Raw genomic sequence first — 19384 nt, 5'->3', positions numbered from 1 at the left:
CAAACTTGAGGGTCAGGCCTTACAATTCCAGACTTTTGCATGTGTTAAGCAAAACCAGGAATAAGCAAGAAAATATGCCATTTGAATTGCGTTAGAAATTTCTTTACAAGTGAAGCAAATTACTTTTGCATGTTCTGGGGCTCTGCAGAGAACAAATAGTGTTCTTCCTTTAATGGGTAAAATTACACAATTTGCTTTTAACAGCAGTAAACCAAAAGCTACGGTGGCTTCAGCTAGCATCGTGCTCTGAAGGGCTCCCTCCACTCGGCCCCACCCCAGCAGTTTCTGAGCTTTTCCGAAGGTCTCTGTGGTCCCCACAGGGCGGCTGCAGCGTGGCCAGGAGGGGCCAGGAGGGCCAAGAGGGCGCCGGCGGGGCCGGGTTCTTTCCTTTCCCTTTCCTTTCCTGTTTCCCTTCTCCAAGCCCTCGCTTCTCTTGCTCAGGCGCCGCTGGTTTCTGGGACTAGGTGGCTCTCTGATTTCTCCGGTGGAGGCTGGCGGGGCGCAGTGACCAGGTCCCCGGGTTCCCGCACGTCGAAGGTGGGTGCGGCTGGACACCCACAAAGTGCAGCCTTTGCGGCCAAGCATCCTGAAACGTAGGGCAGAGGGTAGGAGCGGGAGGAATGTCCCTGGACTGAGCGACTGTCCCTGGTCCCGGCCCCCAGCTTCCCGCGCTTCACGCCCGCCGCAGGAGCGTCTCTCCGGCAGGGGGCGCCTGCCACGGCCTCGCTCTGCCCACCGGGGCGGGCGAGCCAGGGACCCTGCCTCCTGCGCGCCCGCGGTCCGCCCCTCGCGCTCGTCCCGGCGGCCGGACGCCCAAGCCCGCGCGTCCCGGAGTTTTGCAGTCTGCTGGAGCCGGAGCCGGAGCCGGAGCCGGAGCCGGAGCCGAAGCCGAGCGGCGCATCCGGCCGGGAGAAGTGGCGGACCACCAATTCCTCGAAAGGGACCAGCTTGCGAAGCGTCCGGGAGAAAGTGCAGCGGACGCGCGGCCAACAGGGGTGGTGGCGCCTGGCCCCCGGCGCCGCGCCGGCCCCCTGCGCCCGGCCCCCAAGGCCCGCGGCATGGCCCGGAGCCCGGCGCTGCTGCTGCTGTGCGCCCGGGTTCTCTGGGCGGCCGCCGCGCTCTTGCTCTTAGCGCCCCAGACCTCAGGTAGGACCCGTGCGCCGGCGGTGTCTCCTGGCATGAGTCCGTCTCTTTCTTCGCTCCCGGACCTCGGCCCGCCGGTGGGGCTGCTTCCCATAAGGCGCGTTCCGAGGCCAGCCAAGTGTTTCCAGAGGCCGTGCGGGCGGCGCCGCCGAGGAGCCCCTCGCCAGGCGTTTTCGAGGGTCGTGAGTGTGAACGCGGCCAGGCCCCGGGTGCTCAGACGTGGCTGGTGCTTGTAAGGACCTTGATTCGGCCCTCTTCACTAAGGTTATCCCCGGCGCCCCCGTCTACTACAGCGCCCCCCGGGGCCCCGGAAAGTGTGTTCTTGACCCCACCGCTTGGTTGAGCCAGGCTTCGGATTCCCTTTTGTTGGGCCCTCCCCCTCCCCCACGGCCAGGAGGTGGCGGAAGCCGCTTGGGGGCGGCTGTCCCTGGGTGGTCTTTGGACTCTTGGGGCACCCTTCCGGACGAGGGACAAGGCCCATGTCTTGGAGGGACGGGCCGGGTTCCTCGGTGGCACTCTCTTCGGAGGGCACCCGCTGTCTCCGGGAGACCCTCCGTGGGCTTGGCTGCTTGGACTCCGCGGCGCGTGGGATCAGCCTCGCAGTTCACAGGGGGCTTGGAGGTACCGGCCTGGGGTACCGAAGGAGGCGGAGCTCTCCCACGCGGTCCAGAACCTGGGAGTTCCCCGGATTGTGCGCTGCGCGGCCGATTCTGGGCACCCTGCCGGGTGGGGGAGGGCGCGAGGCTCCGAGGCAGGAGGTTTGCAGGATGGGGTTCAACTCAAATCCTAAAATGTGAGTCGCCCTCTTACACATAAGTGGGTTTGAGTGTCGTGCACCCCTTGCATTGTGTCCCATCCCTGCATTCCTGCAGGCAGGTGAGAATTTAGGGGACCCGCGCGGGAAGGCGCTCAGCTCTAACCGTTTCCTGCTGCCTTCTGCGCCCTCCAGAGACCAGTCCGGTGACTCAGGAATGCGGGGTAACTTTTTCTGGGGGTCTTGTGTTTAAGCACATGCCGATTACGCCGGACCCTTCTGGTTCCTTGACTTGGGAACGGGGTTTGTAGTAACGTTGCTTTCCCTTAAAGCGTCAACTGCTCGGGGCGCGCGGCTAAATGGTAAGTTGGTATATTTGAAGTCAGGGGAATTCTGACAGCATCCCTGTGGATTTCTGCATCCGTCCACCTGCGGGAACCCTTCTCCCTTTAGAGTCAGGGGCGTCATTTGCAGCGCTGTTGGCCGGGCGGGTGGGGGTGTGGTGGTGGTCAAACCCCAGGACTCAAAGTCTAGTTCCGTAACGTGGGCGTGGTGGCCACTCGTGGGTTAGGGGCAGAAGTGTGACGGGGGCGGTTTTAGTTGCATTTTCAGGGGAGGAGTGTGGGGTGTGGAGCTGGAGCTGGGAGATGTGGTAAAGGGTGATGGATCTGTTGCTTACATCAAGGTTGTAAGGAGAACAGGAAAGTGGCTCGCATATCGGGTGGAGTAGTTTAAACATTGCTGTCGTCGTTTCCAGTCGAATTTAAGAATTCTCTGAGGAACAAAGCAATCCTGTTTCATTTTCGTTACTTTTTGAACCCTGTATATAAGTTTTTTCCCCCCAATAAAATAATCGTAGCCTCTCTAGGGGAGGGAGTAGGAAAGCTGTTTATAGTTCTCTTCTGGAATTAGCTGAAAACTCAAAGAATATGATCATATTCAAAATATGAATCAGTTTTACGATTATAGGAGATTTGAGTGTTTGGCATCTCTTCTGCCCCGATGAGGAATCCCGTAATTTGAGTGTGTTTTATACACGAAACGTAAATCACTGTGTACAGACACGGAAAGGTTATCTCAAAAGGACTTACAAGTTTTTATTCTCCCTTTTTATAGAAGGCTCTTTTTCCTAAGGAGACGAATCCCAGGTTTGGGACTATGTGCCCCACTTAGGTAGGATAGGCTGGGAATGGAAGTTTGGGGTCCAACTGCCTCCCCTCGGATTTTGACAGTGTAGTGTTTACTTCTGGCCGGGATCCCTGGAGTGATGGTCGTAATAAATAATGATAGTGATCCATTTGGAAGTAAATGAAAACATCTTGAATAAGAAGGCTTTGTGGGAAAAGAAAAGTTTTAATGTATGTAGTAAGGCAACATGTTTTTCTTATTATGGCTGTGTACCAAGCAAAGAAGCAGTGCACATTGGAAATGTTTTAGTATTTAGTAATGAGAGTGAATTTAACCCTCACCTCTACTTGATAAGGAATGCCATCCTGAGACTTTGACCACTACTGACCCGTGTGACATTCAGTGTAGGCTGCTATACAACGAAGCAGTGGGTGACTGCTGAGGGGCTCTAGTCAGTGAGCTGAACTTCCATTAGCACAGCATGTCATAGTTAGAGAACACTGTCAAGAATTCTGCTTAACATTTTGCATGCAAAAAAAAAGCAACATGAGTTCAAAAGTGTGCGTTTACCAGGGGTAGTTTTGGTGACAGTGACCTGCAGATTCGTGAGGCAATGTGAAATAATTTCTATTTTTATTGGTAAATCTTCTTGCTATTGTTTGGTCAAAGTACAGCTGTAATTGTTACATATATGTCATTATTTGTTAAGGCGTGACTTGCCTTGGTTTACCCTCAAAGACAGTTAAGCCTAGCAGAGTCAGAATTTTATCCTGTCCTTTTTTAGGAATCTTTTCCCCGATATCAGAGGGATGAAAATGAGAGTGGGGGAATAGCCTGTCTGACAGGTAGGGAACATGAATCCCTTAAAGGGGAATTCTAAAGCTAGGTTTCAGCTGGAGAGGTGACACTCCTTTAAAATGTATTCCAGGGGGGCCAGGATGTAAAAAATTATCATTATCATTGATATGGAACTGGGTGTGAAATGCTGAGCCTCCCTAATCTGCAGACCCCCCACTCCCCACCAGTCCGATCAAGTACAGGAAATGTGTGTGCTCTAATTATACTAATTCTAAATTGTAGTCAGCAAAGAAAGTGGGCTACTAAGTGTTACTAGTCCTCCCACAGGGTTTACAACCATCTTCTAATGCCAGAGGCCTTTTGGTGTTTATCTGGTCCATTTCCTGGGAACCTGGAGGGGGACCTGTGCCCCACCCCCATTCCTGTGGTTGCCCTGTGGAGAAGGGCTGGCTGCAAAGCTTCGGGTTTACTTTGCTGTACCTCACGAGGAAGGGGGTGTTGTTACAGGCTATGACTATTCCTGGCAAAGAAAGTTGTCATTAAAATATTTCCTTCTTTGGGGACCTTGTAGTGACCAGTGACCACCAAGTGGATTCCATGAATATCATGCCTGAAAGGTTTCAAAGCAAAATACTGGGGGGATTGCTTTGCAGAAAAAGCATTCAGTGCTAGTTAAGTCTGCGTTCTGTGTGGCCAATAGCAATGTCATGAAAGGACCAGTAGGCTAAAAGGACTGGCTTTGAAAACATTGCTTCTCAGTGACCCTTTGAGTTTTTTGATTTTGTGTTGTTTTACTGCAGCACTGTAACAGGAATGTTAGTTCAGTAGCAGTGGGGCTTCTTGAGTTCTGAAGTAAAAATCTAAGCAAAACAAGGAGGTTGGTCCATTAATTATAGCTGCACTGGCTGGGCTTGCACCATCCTCCCCCTTCTGGTATGGTTTGGTTGAGGAGTTTGCAAAATTGGAAATAAGAAAGGGCTGGCTCTGTTTGAGTGTGCAGTTGTCATAAAGTAATGTCTGGAGTGTGATCTGCTTAAAATCATATTAACAGAGTGGTCAAGGAATTGTTGAATAATGTTGGAAATTTTCAGAAAGCTTTTCAAAAATAGGGAATTGTGTTGGTGTGGTTAGCACCATTGTTGGGATTTCTGGCTTTTTATTTTTTATTTTTTGTAAGTTCTATCTCTGAAAGAGCCAAAAAATTCAAAGCCAAGGGAAGGAAATAATTATAGAAAAATTTAGCCTAATTAGAATAAGTGGCTTGTCCTCTACCAAGTCTTAAGCTCCAGGGGGAGGTGGTGATTGTGTGTGTGTGTGTGTGTGTGTGTATGTCTTTAATTGTCCTTGGACTGAGCTTCAGTAAGCACTGTCATTTTTGAGTTGTTATCTGGGGAGGGTGTAGCTGCTTCTTCAAGTCCCCCTCCCCCTCACAGTGGGGGAGGGTTTCCCCAACTCTCAAATGCTCCTGCATAATGGCTTCCACACCATGAACTCCAGGAGGGCCAGTTAACCAGCCTCCAGCTAAATTATAGAAATCCTCACTGGAGACTTGCATGGTGGACTATAGCAGCCACTAAGCACAATAGCTGTTTAGGTTAAAGTTAATTAACCTGAACTGAAGGTACTAGTTGTATTTTATTAGTAGCAAGTGGCAGTTGGCTGACGTCATTGTGGGAAGCTCTCTTGGCCACTGCTCTTTGTCCAGGGTTTGTGTGCTTGTCACTGTTGCTTCAGGAACATCTCGTAGAATTGGGAGCAAAAAGGGTCTTTCCGTTGTTGTTTGCTTAAAGTTTTTGTTGTTGTTGTTGTTGTTTGTTGTTGACTGTGGAGATTTAAATCAAAAGTGAACTGAATTGACTCTCACCTGTGGGAACAGAGTGCCCCAACTGAGAGGAGCTTAGAAGGCAGGCATATGATGACCAAGGCAAGGAAACCTGAGCTATAGGGAATTAATAGGGTTTGGGGGATGGTGAGAAATAGGGTGGGGACATAAGAGTTCCAACTAGAATGTGAGCAGCCCACAAATGGATGTCAAGATTGCTTAGGGAGTGAGGAGGCCCAGGCTGAGAAAGCTTCAGGTACAATTACTGGGTCACAGAACGTACCCTACAAGTCCACCTTGTAGCACTATAATAGAATGATATTTTGTATTTTCAACATTTATAGAACAATTGGGAAATAACATTTGGAAATTGGGTATTTTCTTCCCAACAGTGAAATAACCACCAGATAACCACATCATAGTCTTTTTATTATAACATGTGATACTGAAAAATTGAGGACCATAGTAATTCTGTACAGAGAGGGTGACAAGGTGCATTCTTGTCTTAAAGTAGTGTGAGAGGTTGGGTAGCAGACAGGAGAATGAGAGGCGGTGGAGGATAGGAGAATGAGAAACAGGTGTGTAGAGGATGTGGGTGTGAGAAGCAAAAAGGTGGAGGAGCAAGGGTGTGAGAAGCAGATGGGTGGAGGACATGGAGGACGAGGGGTGGGAGGAGCAGGTGAGTGGAGGAGGAGGAGGAGGAGTATGAGAATCAGACAGGTGGAGGACGAGGGGTGTGAGGAGCAGGTGGGGGTGGGACGAGGAGTGTGAGAAGCAGAGGGGTGGAGGACAAGGGGTGTGAGGAGCAGGCAGGTGGAGGACGAGGGTGTCCGAAGCAGGTTGGTGAAGGGTGAGTGGTGTGAGAAGGAGGTGGGTGGAGGATGGGAGTGAGAGAGGAAGAAGGATTGTGGGAGTAGGACAAGTGGGTCCAGGGCCAGAGTTAGATATTAGGATGGAGGACTGCAGTAGTCGACTGGCTGGTTGTGCATTTGCTTAATTTTGCAAAACGAAACATGTAATGGAGGAATCAGGAGTGACATCAGTTACTCAGATCCTTATTAACACACATGCATAAAGTAGATTATTATGTATATGCAAAAAAGACCCTTTTAAGCATTGTTAAGTGTACATTCACTATTTTCACATTATTCTGTCACCATAACCACCACCCATTTTCAGAACTTTTTTCTTCTGTCCAAGCTGAAACTCTGTCCACATTGAACACTAGTTACCAATCCCTCTTCCCATTCCTGGAATCCTTCCTTGTACTTTCAGTGTGTATGAGTCTGCCTGCTCTGGGGACCTCATTGAAGTGGAATCAAAGTGTATTTGTTCTTTTGTGTCTGGCTTCTTTCACTTGGCATAGTGTTTTTAAAGTTCATTCATGTTGTAGCATGTGTCAGTACTTCATTTTTTTAAGGCCGAATAATAGTCCATTATGTACACACACGCCATGTTTATAGCACATTTTGTTTTTCTGTCTGTTGGTAGACATTTTTGTGGTTTCCACCTTTTGGGTGTTGTGAATAATGTTATGAAAGTGTCTGCATCCTGCTTTCAATTCTTTTGGGTATATACACAGATGAGGAATTGCTGGATTATATGGTAGTTCTATTTCTAATTTTTTGAGGAACCACCATACTGTCAGCACTTGTTATTTTCTGTTAGATAATAGCCACAATGAGCGTGAAGTCATATCTTATTTGCTTTTCATTTGCACTTTTCTAATTTGCACTTTCTTTTGCATTTGACTAGTGATGCTGAGAATCTTTTCAAATTATCTGTATGTATTTCATGGCCATTTGTATATGTATTTGGAGAAATACATAAGATTTTATGTATTTGTATAAGATTTGGAGAAATGTCTCCAAATCTTTTGCCCATAGGACTTCTATATATTCTGGATATTAACTCCTTATATGATATATGACTTACACATATTTCAGTGTTTTCTTCCATTTTGTGGGTTGCCTTTGCACCTTGTTTTTTAAAAAATATATTTTATTGATTATGCTATTACAGTTGTCCCATTTCCTCCCCTTCATTCCCCTCTACCCTTCACAACCCCTCCCATCCACATTCCTTCCCTTTAGTCATGTCCATATGTCATATTTATAAGTTCTTTAGCTTCTACATTTCCCATACTATTCTTACACTCCCCCTGTCTATTTTCTACCTACCATCTATGCTACTTACTCTCTGTACCTTTCCCCCTCTCTCCTCTCACTCCCCTGTTGCTAGCCCTCCATGTGATCTCCATTTCTGTGGTTCTGTTCCTGTTCTAGTTGTTTGCTTAGTTAGTTTTTGTTTTTGTTTTAAGGTGTGGTTGTTAATAATTGTGAGTTTGCTGTCATTTTACTGTACATAATAAGGGCTTGGTGATGATGAACTCCTTTAACTTGACCTTATCTGAGAAGCACTTTATCTGCCCTTCCATTCTAAATGAAAGCTTTGCTGGATAGAGCAATCTTGGATGTAGGTCCTTGCCTTTCATGACTTGGAATACTTCTTTTCAGCCCCTTCTTGCCTGCAAGGTCTCTTTTGAGAAATCAGCTGACGGTCTATAGGCAACTGTGTTCTTTTCTCTTGCTGCTTCTAGGATTCTCTCCTTCATTTTTACCTTGGGTAATGTAATTATGATGTGCCTTGGTGTGTTCCTCCTTGGGTCCAACTTCTTTGGGACTCTCTGAGCTTCCTAGACTTCCTGGAAGTCTATTTCCTTTGCCAGATTGGGGAAGTTCTTCATTATTTCTTCAAATAAGTTTTCAATTTCTTGCTTTTCTTCTTCTCCTTCTGGCACCCCTATAATTCAGATGTTGTAACATTTAAAGATGTCCTGGAGGTTCCTAAGCCTCTCCTCATTTTTTTGAATTCTTGTTTCTTCATTCTTTTCTGATTGGATGTTTCTTTCTTCCTTCTGGTCCACACCGTTAATTTGAGTCCCAGTTTCCTTCCCTTCACTATTGGTTCCCTGTACATTTTCCTTTATTTCACTTAGCGTAGCTTTCATTTTTCATCTAATTTGCATGCAAATTCAACCAATTCAGTGAGCATCCTGATTACTGGTGTTTTGAACTGTGCATCTGGTAGGTTGGCTATGTCTTTGTTGCTTAGTTGTATTTTTTTTCTGGATCTTTTATCTGTTCTTTCATTTGGGCCATTTTTTTGTCTTGACGCACCTGTTATGAATGAGGGGTGTCGGCTTTCACCCTGGCAGGGCAACCCTGTTGCTGGGTTGTGACGTTGTATGTGGGGGTGAGGTCTGAGAGGGAACTAGGGCCCTTGCTCCACTTTCTGCCAGCTTTCAGTCACTTCCCGCTTCCCACAAGCAAATTGGGTGCTTCTGGTGCTGATTCCCATGTGGGTGGGTTTGTGCACGTTCTAGGACCCTGTGGGTTTCTCCAAGGAACTCTCCTGTGAGTCTGGGAGTTTCCCCCAGCACAACTCCCACAGGTGTTTTCAGTGTTTGGAGGGCTTTATTTCCCTGCATTGGGACCGTGGGTTGCATGGTCTGTCTTACTCCCCAGTTTTGCCTGGTTCATCTGTTTGGGAATGTGGGACTGCTGCATCCACCAGCCGCCTTGCGCGCCACATTCCTCCAAAATCTGCTACCTGGCTGGGTCCGCCAGCTGCCACCTTGCTGCGACCCTTTTCCCTCCAGACTGCCCGATTCTGCCCCTCCTACCGGTCTGGATCAATGTGTCGTCTTTAAGTCTTTGGTTGTCAGACTTCCATACAGTTCAATTTTCTGTTAGTACTGGTTGTTTTTTGTTTTTAAATTGCTGTTGTCCTTATTTTGGTTGTGCGAGGAGGCACAGTCTATCTACCTGCACCTCCATCTTTGCACTTTGTTGATAATGTCCTTTAATGCACAAAATTGTTTAATTTTAATGAATCCATTTTATTGCTTTCTTGTTTTACCTATGATTTTGGTGTCATATCCAATAAATAATTACTGACTCCAAAGTCATTGGAAGTTTCCCCCCATTTTTTCTTCTAAAAGTTTATAGTTTTAGCTCTTCTGTTTAGGTCCTTAACCGATTTTGAGTTAATTTTTATATATTGTGTAAGGTAACGTTCCAACTTCCTTCTTTTGCATGTGGATATTGTTTTCCAGGCACCCTGTGTTGAAAAGCCTGTCCTTTCTCCATTGAATGTTTTTGGCACCATTATCATCTGCTACTTATGTAGATTGTTTTGGCTATTTGGGAGCACTTCCATAGGAAATTCCACATGAATTTTAGGAGGATTTTCTATATCTGCAAAAAATGTCATTGGGATTTTGATAAGGATTGCACTGAATCTGTAGATGGCTTTGGGTGGTATGAACATCTTAACAAGTCTTGCATCCACACACATGGGTCTCTGTCCATTATTTAGAGCTTTAATTTCTCTCAGCATTGTTGTGTAGTTTTCAGTGTGCAAGTCTGTCACCCACCTGATTAGATTTGTTTTAATTCTGTTTTGTTTTGTTTAAACAAATTTGTTTAAATTTGTTTCCTCAGTATATTTTTCTTTTTGGTGCTGTTGTGAGTGAAAATGTTTTCTCAATTTGCTTTTTGGATTGTTTTTTTGTTACTGTATAGAAATGCAACTGATTTTTGCCAGTTGATTTTGTATAATGCAAGTTTGCTAAATTTGTTTATTAGCTCAAATAGATTTTTTGTGGGTAATTTTACTTCTTTCTGATTTTGGAGGCCTCATTTCTTTTTTTAAAATTTTAGCCTGATTGCTTTGTCATTGGAAGTCTAGAACTCCCATTGTTTAGTAGAAGTGGTTAAAGTGGACATCCTTGTCTTGTTCCTGATCTTAGAGGAAAAGCTTCCAGCTTTTCACCATTGAGTATCATGTTATCCGTGGGATTGTAATATATGGCCTTTTAGGTTAAGGTTATTCTTATATATTTTTTGTATAGTTTTGACTTTTAGAATGTGCAAATGTTTTTTGTATGTTCAAAAATAATATTAAATCATTAAAGATGGTGGGAAATTAAAACTGAATGCAAACAAGTAAACAATCCCAATTACATTGCAAATGAATAATGTAACTATGCTGACAGGAGTAAAAAGAAACCTAGGTCAAGTGAATGTGGACCCAGTACTTTGACTATATATCCTCAATCTGGATTAAAAACAACCAACCTGATAACAGATCTCGCACTCTTAGTGGGTTTGTTTCTTATAGTGGTATGGTTGTAACAATTCTGAAACCATTTTGTGAATTGTGGGATTGGGCAAGTGAGAGATGTATTGATAGCATTGGATCCAGGGTTCCCACTGAGAAAGAAGGGAGATACAAATGTGGAAAGAAGGAAGAAGAAGGAAGGCAGGGAGCAACCCAGAGGAGTTGGATTGGAATTGGTAAGATTGGTAATAATTCATGATTTCATATACTCATATTCATATATATTCATATAGTATATATGTTAAGATATATAATAGTATGCTGAGATTATAATTCATAATTTTTACAATATATTTTTCCTACACATAGCAGTTATTTCATAGCCCCTTGTTAGCCATGAGCTCTTAGTGCCCAGATCTTGGTTTCTAAATACTGTTGCACATTAAAAGAACTAGCATGCATTGAAGAAATGACTGATATGGGTTCAGGACAGGAAAAAAATACAAGATGAGCCAGAAGCATAGCCTAGTGATAGAAAGTAAGTTATCAAAAAAAAAAAAAAAAGGAAACATCAAAAACACAGGTGCCAACTTGGAGCAGTTCCAGTGGTCAAATCTGAGACAATTTAAGCATCAAATTAATAAGGGCAAACATGGGTGCTTCCGGCCAAGATGGAGGCATAGGTGGATGCACTGTACCTCCACGCACAACCAAGATTGGAACAACAACAATTTAGAGGCAGAATAACACCCAGAACTGACAGAAAATTTATCTGAATGGAAGTCGGACAGCCAAGAAGTTGAAATAGACCTGTTTACCCAGACCGGTAGGAGGGGCGGGGACAAGCAGCCAGGCGCGGGTGTGCGAAGAATAGAGAGAGTTGGGCACATAAGGCTACGGGGTGCGTAAGATATCTGGGGCATCTAAGATCGCAGCGGGTGGACCCAGAGTACACAAGCGGCAGCTGGCAGACCCAGTGAGGCAGCGATTGTGGAGCAGGGCAGAGCACGCAACCCAGGATCCCAGAGAAGGGACTGAGGTCCCATGGAGAACAGAGCTACCACCATTGTTCCTTCTCGGACCCCGCCCCCAGTCACAATCTAGGGACTGGGGTGCCCAGCCCTGGTGAACACCTAAGGCTCTGCCCCTCACCATAACAGGAGCGACCAGACCAAAATAAAAAAAAAAGAGAGAGAGAGAGCGAGAGATCGCTCAAACAGAAGAACAAATCAGTGCCCCAGAACTCATCCTTTTAAGTGACCGAGAGAGAGCCAACCTATCAGATGCACAGTTCAAAACACTGGTGATCAGGAAACTCACAGAATTGGTTGATTTTGGTTGCAAATTAGATGAACAAATGCAGGTTACCATAAAAAAAATGAAGGAAGATGCACGGAGAACCAATAGTGAAGGGAAGAAAACTGGGATTCAAAATAATAGAGTGGACTAGAAGAAGAAAGAAACAACCAAACAGGAAAGAATGAAGAAACAAGAATTCAAAAAAATGAGGAGAAGCTTAGGAACCTCCAGGACATCGTTAAATGTTCCAATATCTGAATTATAGGGGTACCAGAAGGGGAAGAGGAAGAGCAACAGATTGAAAACGTATTTGAACAAATAATAAAGGAGAACTTCTCCATTCTGGCAAAGGAAATAGACTTCCAGGAAGTCCAGGAAGCTCAGAGAGTCCCAAAGAAGTTGAACCCAAGGAGAAACACACCAAGGCACATCATAATTACATTAGCCAAGGTAAAAATGAAGGAGAGAATCCTAGAAGCAGCAAGAGATAAGGGGACAGTAACCTACAAAGGAGTTCCCATCAGACTGTCAGCTGAATTCTCAAAAGAGACCTTGTAGGCGAGAAGGGGCTGGAAAGAAGTATTCCAAGTCATGAAAGATAAGGACCTATATCCAAGATTGCTCTACCCAGCAAAACTATCATTTAGAGTGGAAGGGCAGATAAAGTGCTTCTCAGATAAGGTCAAGTTCAAGGAGTTCATCATCACCAAGCCCTTATTTTATGAAATGTTAAAGGGACTTATCTAAGAAAAGAAGATAAAGAAAAAACATATATAGTAAAAGGACAGCAAACTCACAATTATTAACAACCACACCTAAAGCAAAACCAAAAGAAACTAAGCAAACAACTAGAACAGGAACAGAATCACAGAAATGGAGATCACATGGAGGGTTAGCAACAAGGGAGTGGGAGGAGGAGAGAGGAGGAAAAGGTACAGAGAATAAGTAGCATAGATTGTAGGTTGAAAATAGATAGGGGGAGGGTAAGAATAGTATGAGAAGTGTAAAAGCTAAAGAACTTAGAAGTATGACACATGGGCATAAACTAAAGGGGATGTGGGTGGGAGAGGGTGTACAGGGTGGAGGGGAGTGAAGCAGGGAAAATGGGACAACTGAAATAGCATGATCAATAAAATATATTAAAAAATAAGGGCAAACATGAATTATACATGGAACAAAACAGAAATTATGATAAGTAGCCCTGGCTGGTGTAGCTCAGTGGATTGACCATGGGCCTGTGATGCAAAGGGTTGCCAGTTTGATTCTCAGTCAGGGCACATGCCTGGGTTGTGGGCCAGGTCCCCAGTAGTGGGTGTATGGGAGGCAACCACACATTGATGTTTCTCTCCCTCTCTTTCTCCTTCCCTCCCCCCTCTCTAAAAATAAATAAATAAAATCTTTTAAAAAAGAAATTATGATAAGTAAGTCATTAACTACATGTATTAGTTCCAATGTATTGGTGTAACAAAGTACTACAAAGTGGGTGACTTAAAGCAAGAGAAATCGATTTTCCTGCAGTTCTAGGGGCTGAAAGCCCTAAATGGAGGTGTCAGCAGTGCGTGCTCTCCCCAAAGGCCATAAAGGAGAATCCTTTTACCTCTTCAGTTCCTGATACCTCCTGGCAATCCTGGGCTTGTGGCAAAGTCACTCCAGTCTCCACTCCTGCTTCACATGGCTGCCCACTCTGTGTTTCTGTGTCCCTTCAAGCTCTTGTAAAAACAACAGTCATTGTAGTTAGGTTCAGTTTAAAGCCAGGACGGTTTCATTTCCAGATCTTTAACTACTGCTGCAAAGACTATTTCCAAATAAGGTTATGTTTGACATTCTGGGCAGGTTTGAATTTTGGGGGCACGTTATTTAACTTACTGCATTACAGAAAAGGAAATGGGGGGAGGTGAGAACACTTTCTTTCTTTTTTTTTTTAAGATTTATTTATTTTTAGAGAGAGGGGAAGGGGGAGAGAAAGGGAGAGAAACATCAGTGTGTGGTTGCCTCCCACGCTCCCCGCACTGGGGATCTGGCTCTAGCCAGGCATATGCCCTGGCTGGGAATCGGACTGGTGACCCCTTGCCTCATTGTCCAGCATTCAATCTACTGAGCCACACCAGCCAGGGCTGTTTGTTTATTTTTCAGAAAAAAGAGAAGGGAGGGACAAAAAGAAGGAGAGAAATATCTGTGTGAGAAAGAAGCTTTCATCAGTTGCTTCTTCTATGCCCCCCAACTGGGAACTGAACCTGCAACCCAGGCATGTGTCCTGACTGGGAAGAGAACTGGCGACTTTTCACTTTGTGGGACAATACCCAACCAACTGAACTACAATAGTCAGGGTGAGAAGCCACTTTCTTTCAGCAAAATGCCAACTAATAAGCGTGAAGTGAGTTGGAAAACTCACATTTGTGACAATAATTGTACAGGTTGATTTGGGCAGGAATGATCAGTGAGTGGCTGACTTTAATTCAACAGGTCCATGCTGTGTAGGGTGTAGGAATGTTCATTGCTCATGGAATTTCTGCAGCCTGTTTTTTTTTTTTAAGATTTTATTTATTTATTTTTAGAGAGGGAAGGGTGGGAGAAAGAGAGAGAGAGAGAAACATCAATGTGTGGTTGCTGGGGGTCATGGCCTGCAACCCAGGCATGTGCCCTGACTGGGAATCAAACCTGTGACACTTTGGTTCGCAGCCCGCGCTCAATCCACTGAGCTATGCCAGCCAGGGCTGCAGAGTCTTTATTATTGGCAAGGACATAGTTAGTGACTGTAGATATAGAAACCAGATGTCACCCTAACTGGGTGGCCAAGGCCCACACCATCATGTGGACAGGGAATGCAGTTCTTCTAAGAAGGACATCACTTAGATGCCATTCCAGTGGGGCAGCAGAGCCAGAATCTGATGGTGATACAAACCATCAGGCCCAGGTGGAATGGCATTTCATGAAACAGCTGGCCATAGTGAAGGGCAAACTTGGCTAAGGAACAGGCCACAGGACAAACCAGCCATGGGCAGAATGAGATTCCAGGTGGACCTACATTGGAGTGAGGACATGCCAATTGTGTCATTGGAACCTCTGATGAAATTGTATGTGGACATATGTTATATACAAAAAAGTTGTCAAAGTTAACACTCCTGAATTTGCTAATGTTACAGAGGTTCTGTTGGAGCAGGTCCTTGCTCGTATAAAGTGTGTACTGGGTTTTAAAGGATAAAGGGCATCATGTCTACAACCCAATGTAGCTATGGAGAGAGAATGATAAAGCACATGGAGTGAAATGTGAAAAATTAGTGGATTTAAGTAAAGAGTACAGGGGCATTTTATGCATGTGTCTCGCTATTTTAATGTGAATTTGGAATTGTTTCAAAATAAAGTTAAAATTGTTCAGTTACGAAATGCGTGTCTGTAGCCAGTGGAATCCATGACAGAGTTGAACCAATGCTCTTAGAAGACTCAAATGGTTATAATTTTACTGGAAATGGTGTCAGACCTCACACAGGGATGGGGAGGGTAGAATCCACATGCCTTCTAGGCCAGATGGAGTTTTACTTACAGGACTGAATACAGGACTGAAAATTGACAAGTCTTAGTCTAGTGTCTAGATTGCCAGGACTTCTTTTTTAAAATATTTTTTATTGAATATGCTATTACGGTTGCCCCACTTTTTCCCCTTTCCACCCTGCACCCCTCTCCCACCTAGCACTCCCCACCTTAGTTCCTGTTCATGGGTTGTACATATAAGCTTCTACATTTCCTATACTATTCTTAACCTCCCCCAGTTTATTTGCACCTACCATTTGTGCTTCTTATTCCCTGTACCTTTTCCCCCATTCCCCCCTCTCAGCCCCTCTGATAACCCTCCATGTGATCTCCATTTCTCCGATTTTGTTTGTTTAGTTGTTTGCTTAGTTTGTTTTTTTCTAGATTCATTTGTTCATAATTGTGAGTTTGTTGTCATTTTACTGTTCATATTTTTGACCATCTTTTTTTACTTAGATAAGTCCCTTTAACATTTCTTATAATAAAGGCTTGGTGATGATGAACTCCTTTAACTTGGCCTTATCTGGGAAGCACTTTATCTGCCCTTCCATTCTAAATGATAGCTTTGCTGGATAGAGCAATCTAGGTTGTAGGTCAATGCCTTTCATGACTTTGAATACTTCTTTCCATCCCCTTCTTGCCAGTAATGTTTCTTTTGAGAATTCAGCTGATAGTCTTATGGTAGCTCCTTTGTAGGCAACTCTCTCCTTTTCTCTTGCTGCTTTTTATCTTTAATCTTGGATAATGTAATTATGATGTGTCTTGGTGTGTGCTACCTTGGGTCCGACTTCTTTGAGACTCTCTGAGCTTCCTGGACTTCCTGGAGGTCTATTTCCTTCACCAGGTTGGAGAAGTTCCCTTTCATTATATTATCAAATAAGTTTTTAATTTTTTGTTCTTCCTTTTCTCCTTCTGCCACCCTATGATTCAGATGTTGGAATGTTTAAAGTTGTCCTGGAGGTTCCTAAGCCTCTCTCCATTTTTTTGAATTTTTGTTTCTTCATTATGTTCCAGTTGAATGTTTATTTCTTCCTTCTGTTCCAAATCATTGATTTGAGTCCCAGTTTTTTTCTGTTGGTTCCCTGTATATTTTTCTTTATTTCACTTTGCATATAGCCTGCACTACCTCTTGTATTTTGCATCTGTACTCAATCTTTTCTGTGAGCATCCTGATTACCAGGGTTTTGAACTCTGCATCTGATAGGTTGTCTATCTCCTTATTGCTTGGTTCTTTTTTTGCAGTTTTTATCTGTTGTTTCATTTGGCCCTATTTTTTTATCTTGACATGGCTGTTACATTGTAAGGGGCGGAGCCTTAGGTATTGCCAGGGCATGGCCACCCACTTGGCTGTGTTGTGGCATTGTATGTAGTGGAGGGGGCTGAGAAAGAACAATGCTGCTTGTTCAGCTCTCGCCCAGCTTTCAGTCACTTTCTTTGTTACCCATAAGCAATTTGGGTCCTTCTGGTGCTGATTCCCAGGTGGGTGGGCTTGTGTATGTTCCTGGATCCTGTGGGCCTCTCTAACAAACTCTATTGTGAGGTTGGGAGTTTCTCTCACTGCTGCAGCTTCCATAGGTTTTTACAGCCAGAGGTTTGAGGCTTTAGTTTCCCTGTGCTGCATCCCTGGGTTGTGTTGTCTGTCTCCCTCCCCAGTTCTTCCTGGATTATCCATATGCTAATGTGGGACCACCTGGTCCACCAGCTGCTGCCTTGCCGCCTCCTCTCCACCTACCTGTCTGTCTCTGCCTCTCCTACCGGTCTGGATGAATGTTTCTTCTTTAACTCCTTGGTTGTTGGACTTCCATACAGTTCGATTTTCTGGCAGTTCTGGTTGTTTTTTGTTTTTAAATATGTTGTAGTCATTCTTTTGGTTGTGTGAGGAAGCAAAGCGTATCTTCCTGTGCCTCCATCTTGGCTGGGGGACTGGATTGCCAGAACTTCTAACACATTTTTCCTTAGCTTTTTAATTATAGAAGATGTCAAACATATGTAAAATTAGCCTAGTACAGTGAACCCCTACATATTTTTTACCCAACTTCAATAGTTACCATGTCCTGTTAATTTTGGTTCATTCTCCCTGGCCCACTTAATGAACCTTAGACAGCCTTAGTTTTTTAACTGGAAACACTTAAGCATGAATGGTAAGAACTGTTCCACATAATTGCAATGCTGTTATCGCAGGCATCATAGGCAAGTGTCATCCCATGTGCTGCCAGCTTTCTTAGCTCTCTGGAAAATGGCCTTTACACTTGGTCTGTTCGCAGCAGTGGGAGCCAGGCAAGATGTACCCACAAACCTTGGTTTTTACTATCAGAGCAGCCTTCAGTCAGACCCTGGGGTTCGCATCAGGTTGCAGCTCTGCATTCCAGCAGGTGCATGTGCTGCTTCTCTGCCTCCCAAGGCTGCTGGCAGGGCCCAGGGGCTCTCCCCCATGTAGAGGATGGGGGCAGCGCACAGGGAGGGTCCAGTTAAGCTTTTAACTAATCCAGCCCTTGCCAGTGCATTCTGGACCCCTCTTCCTGGGTATGCCCTACTGCCTCTACCACCCCTAGGAGAGTGCTCTGCAGCAGCCTGTCCAGAGTGGGTCATTCTTAGTGCCCTGGGCTTATTAAAACCAAAGATGCTGAGTGTAGAAATGGAAGAAGGAAGGCATTTTAGCTTTCAGGTGTTTACTGCCTCCCTCTCCCTTTTCATAAACAAAAGACTCAGTTTTGTGCTTCCTAGTGTGGAGGGTTTGGAATGTGTTCACAACATATAGGACAGATGAGGGGGCTGTAAAGAATTTGTAAGATAAATAACAAAATGCCCCAATTAAAAGAGGAACACAGGGTATAGCAGGCAGTTTGTAGAACAAATATAAAAGGGCAAAAATTTAGGAAAAGAACTTGGGCTTATTAGGATTTAAGAAAGTGGAGCTTATAAGATAGTAAATCCCTTTTTTTCTGATTGAGTTTTGGCTAAAGGTGGTGTGTGTCAGCAGTGATGTGGGGAGCATGGCACTGTGCTATGTAAGCTGCTACTTTGAGGGCAGTTTGACATTGCTTGTTAACATTTAACATACACATATTCTGTTGCCTGCTCTAAAACCAACATATGCTCCTGGAAAGCATGCTGTTCTCTGCTGCAATACTTCTAATGGTGAGAAAGTGGATATATTGATGTGCCTCTTAATGGGAGCCATAACCAGCCCCGTGTCTCAACTAAGGACTATTGCACAATGGCTAAAAGGAATTTGGAGACCTATGGATGTCACCAGAAGGAGATTTCAAAGAGAGTTCCTGGGTGGGGAGAGATCAGGCTGCAGAAGGATATGTGCTGCATGCAGTTGAGCTAAACAATCCCATCTCCCTTGCCCATTTCTGTGAGGATACTTAAAGCAAAATATGGAAAACATTTAACAGGATGTTGAGGTGGAAATGTGATTGGAGCTCTTTCAAAATTTACAGTTTCACAAACTCAGAGATACAGAGAACAAACTGTTGGTTGCCAGAGGTGTGGGCATTGGATAAATGGGTAAAAGATGTAGAGGAGATTAAGAAGTACAAACTTCTAGTAATAAATAAGTCACTGGGATGTGATATACAGCACAGGTAATATAGTCATTAATAAAGTAATAAGTATGGTGTCATGTGGATACTAGGCTTATTGTGGTCACTTCATAAGGTATATAAAACATGGCATCACTATATTATATACCTAAAACTAATATAATATTGTATGGCAACTATAACAAAAAAAAAGGAAGGTGGAGGAAGGTGTTCAGAAGGTACAAACTCCCTAGTTGTAAG

The 19384-nt window shown here is 44.5% G+C and overlaps 1 protein-coding gene across 2 annotated transcripts in view; it reads left to right on the top strand.

The window, feature by feature from the left end:
• The first annotated feature begins 817 nt into the window (after positions 1–817).
• Positions 818–19384, top strand: part of ROR2 (receptor tyrosine kinase like orphan receptor 2) — a 197722-nt gene continuing 179155 nt past the window's right edge. For both annotated transcript variants that reach the window (XM_045833894.1, XM_045833893.1), the window contains exon 1: positions 818–1146. In XM_045833894.1, coding sequence (XP_045689850.1) covers positions 1059–1146 — 88 coding nt within the window. In that variant the 5' untranslated portion in view covers positions 818–1058. The remainder of the gene's footprint in view (positions 1147–19384) is intronic.

Source organism: Phyllostomus hastatus, unplaced genomic scaffold, assembly GCF_019186645.2.
Source record: "Phyllostomus hastatus isolate PE091 unplaced genomic scaffold, TTU_PhHast_1.1 phas_contig_195, whole genome shotgun sequence".
NCBI lineage: Eukaryota > Metazoa > Chordata > Mammalia > Chiroptera > Phyllostomidae > Phyllostomus > Phyllostomus hastatus.
This window is presented reverse-complemented; position numbering and strand designations above follow the sequence as displayed.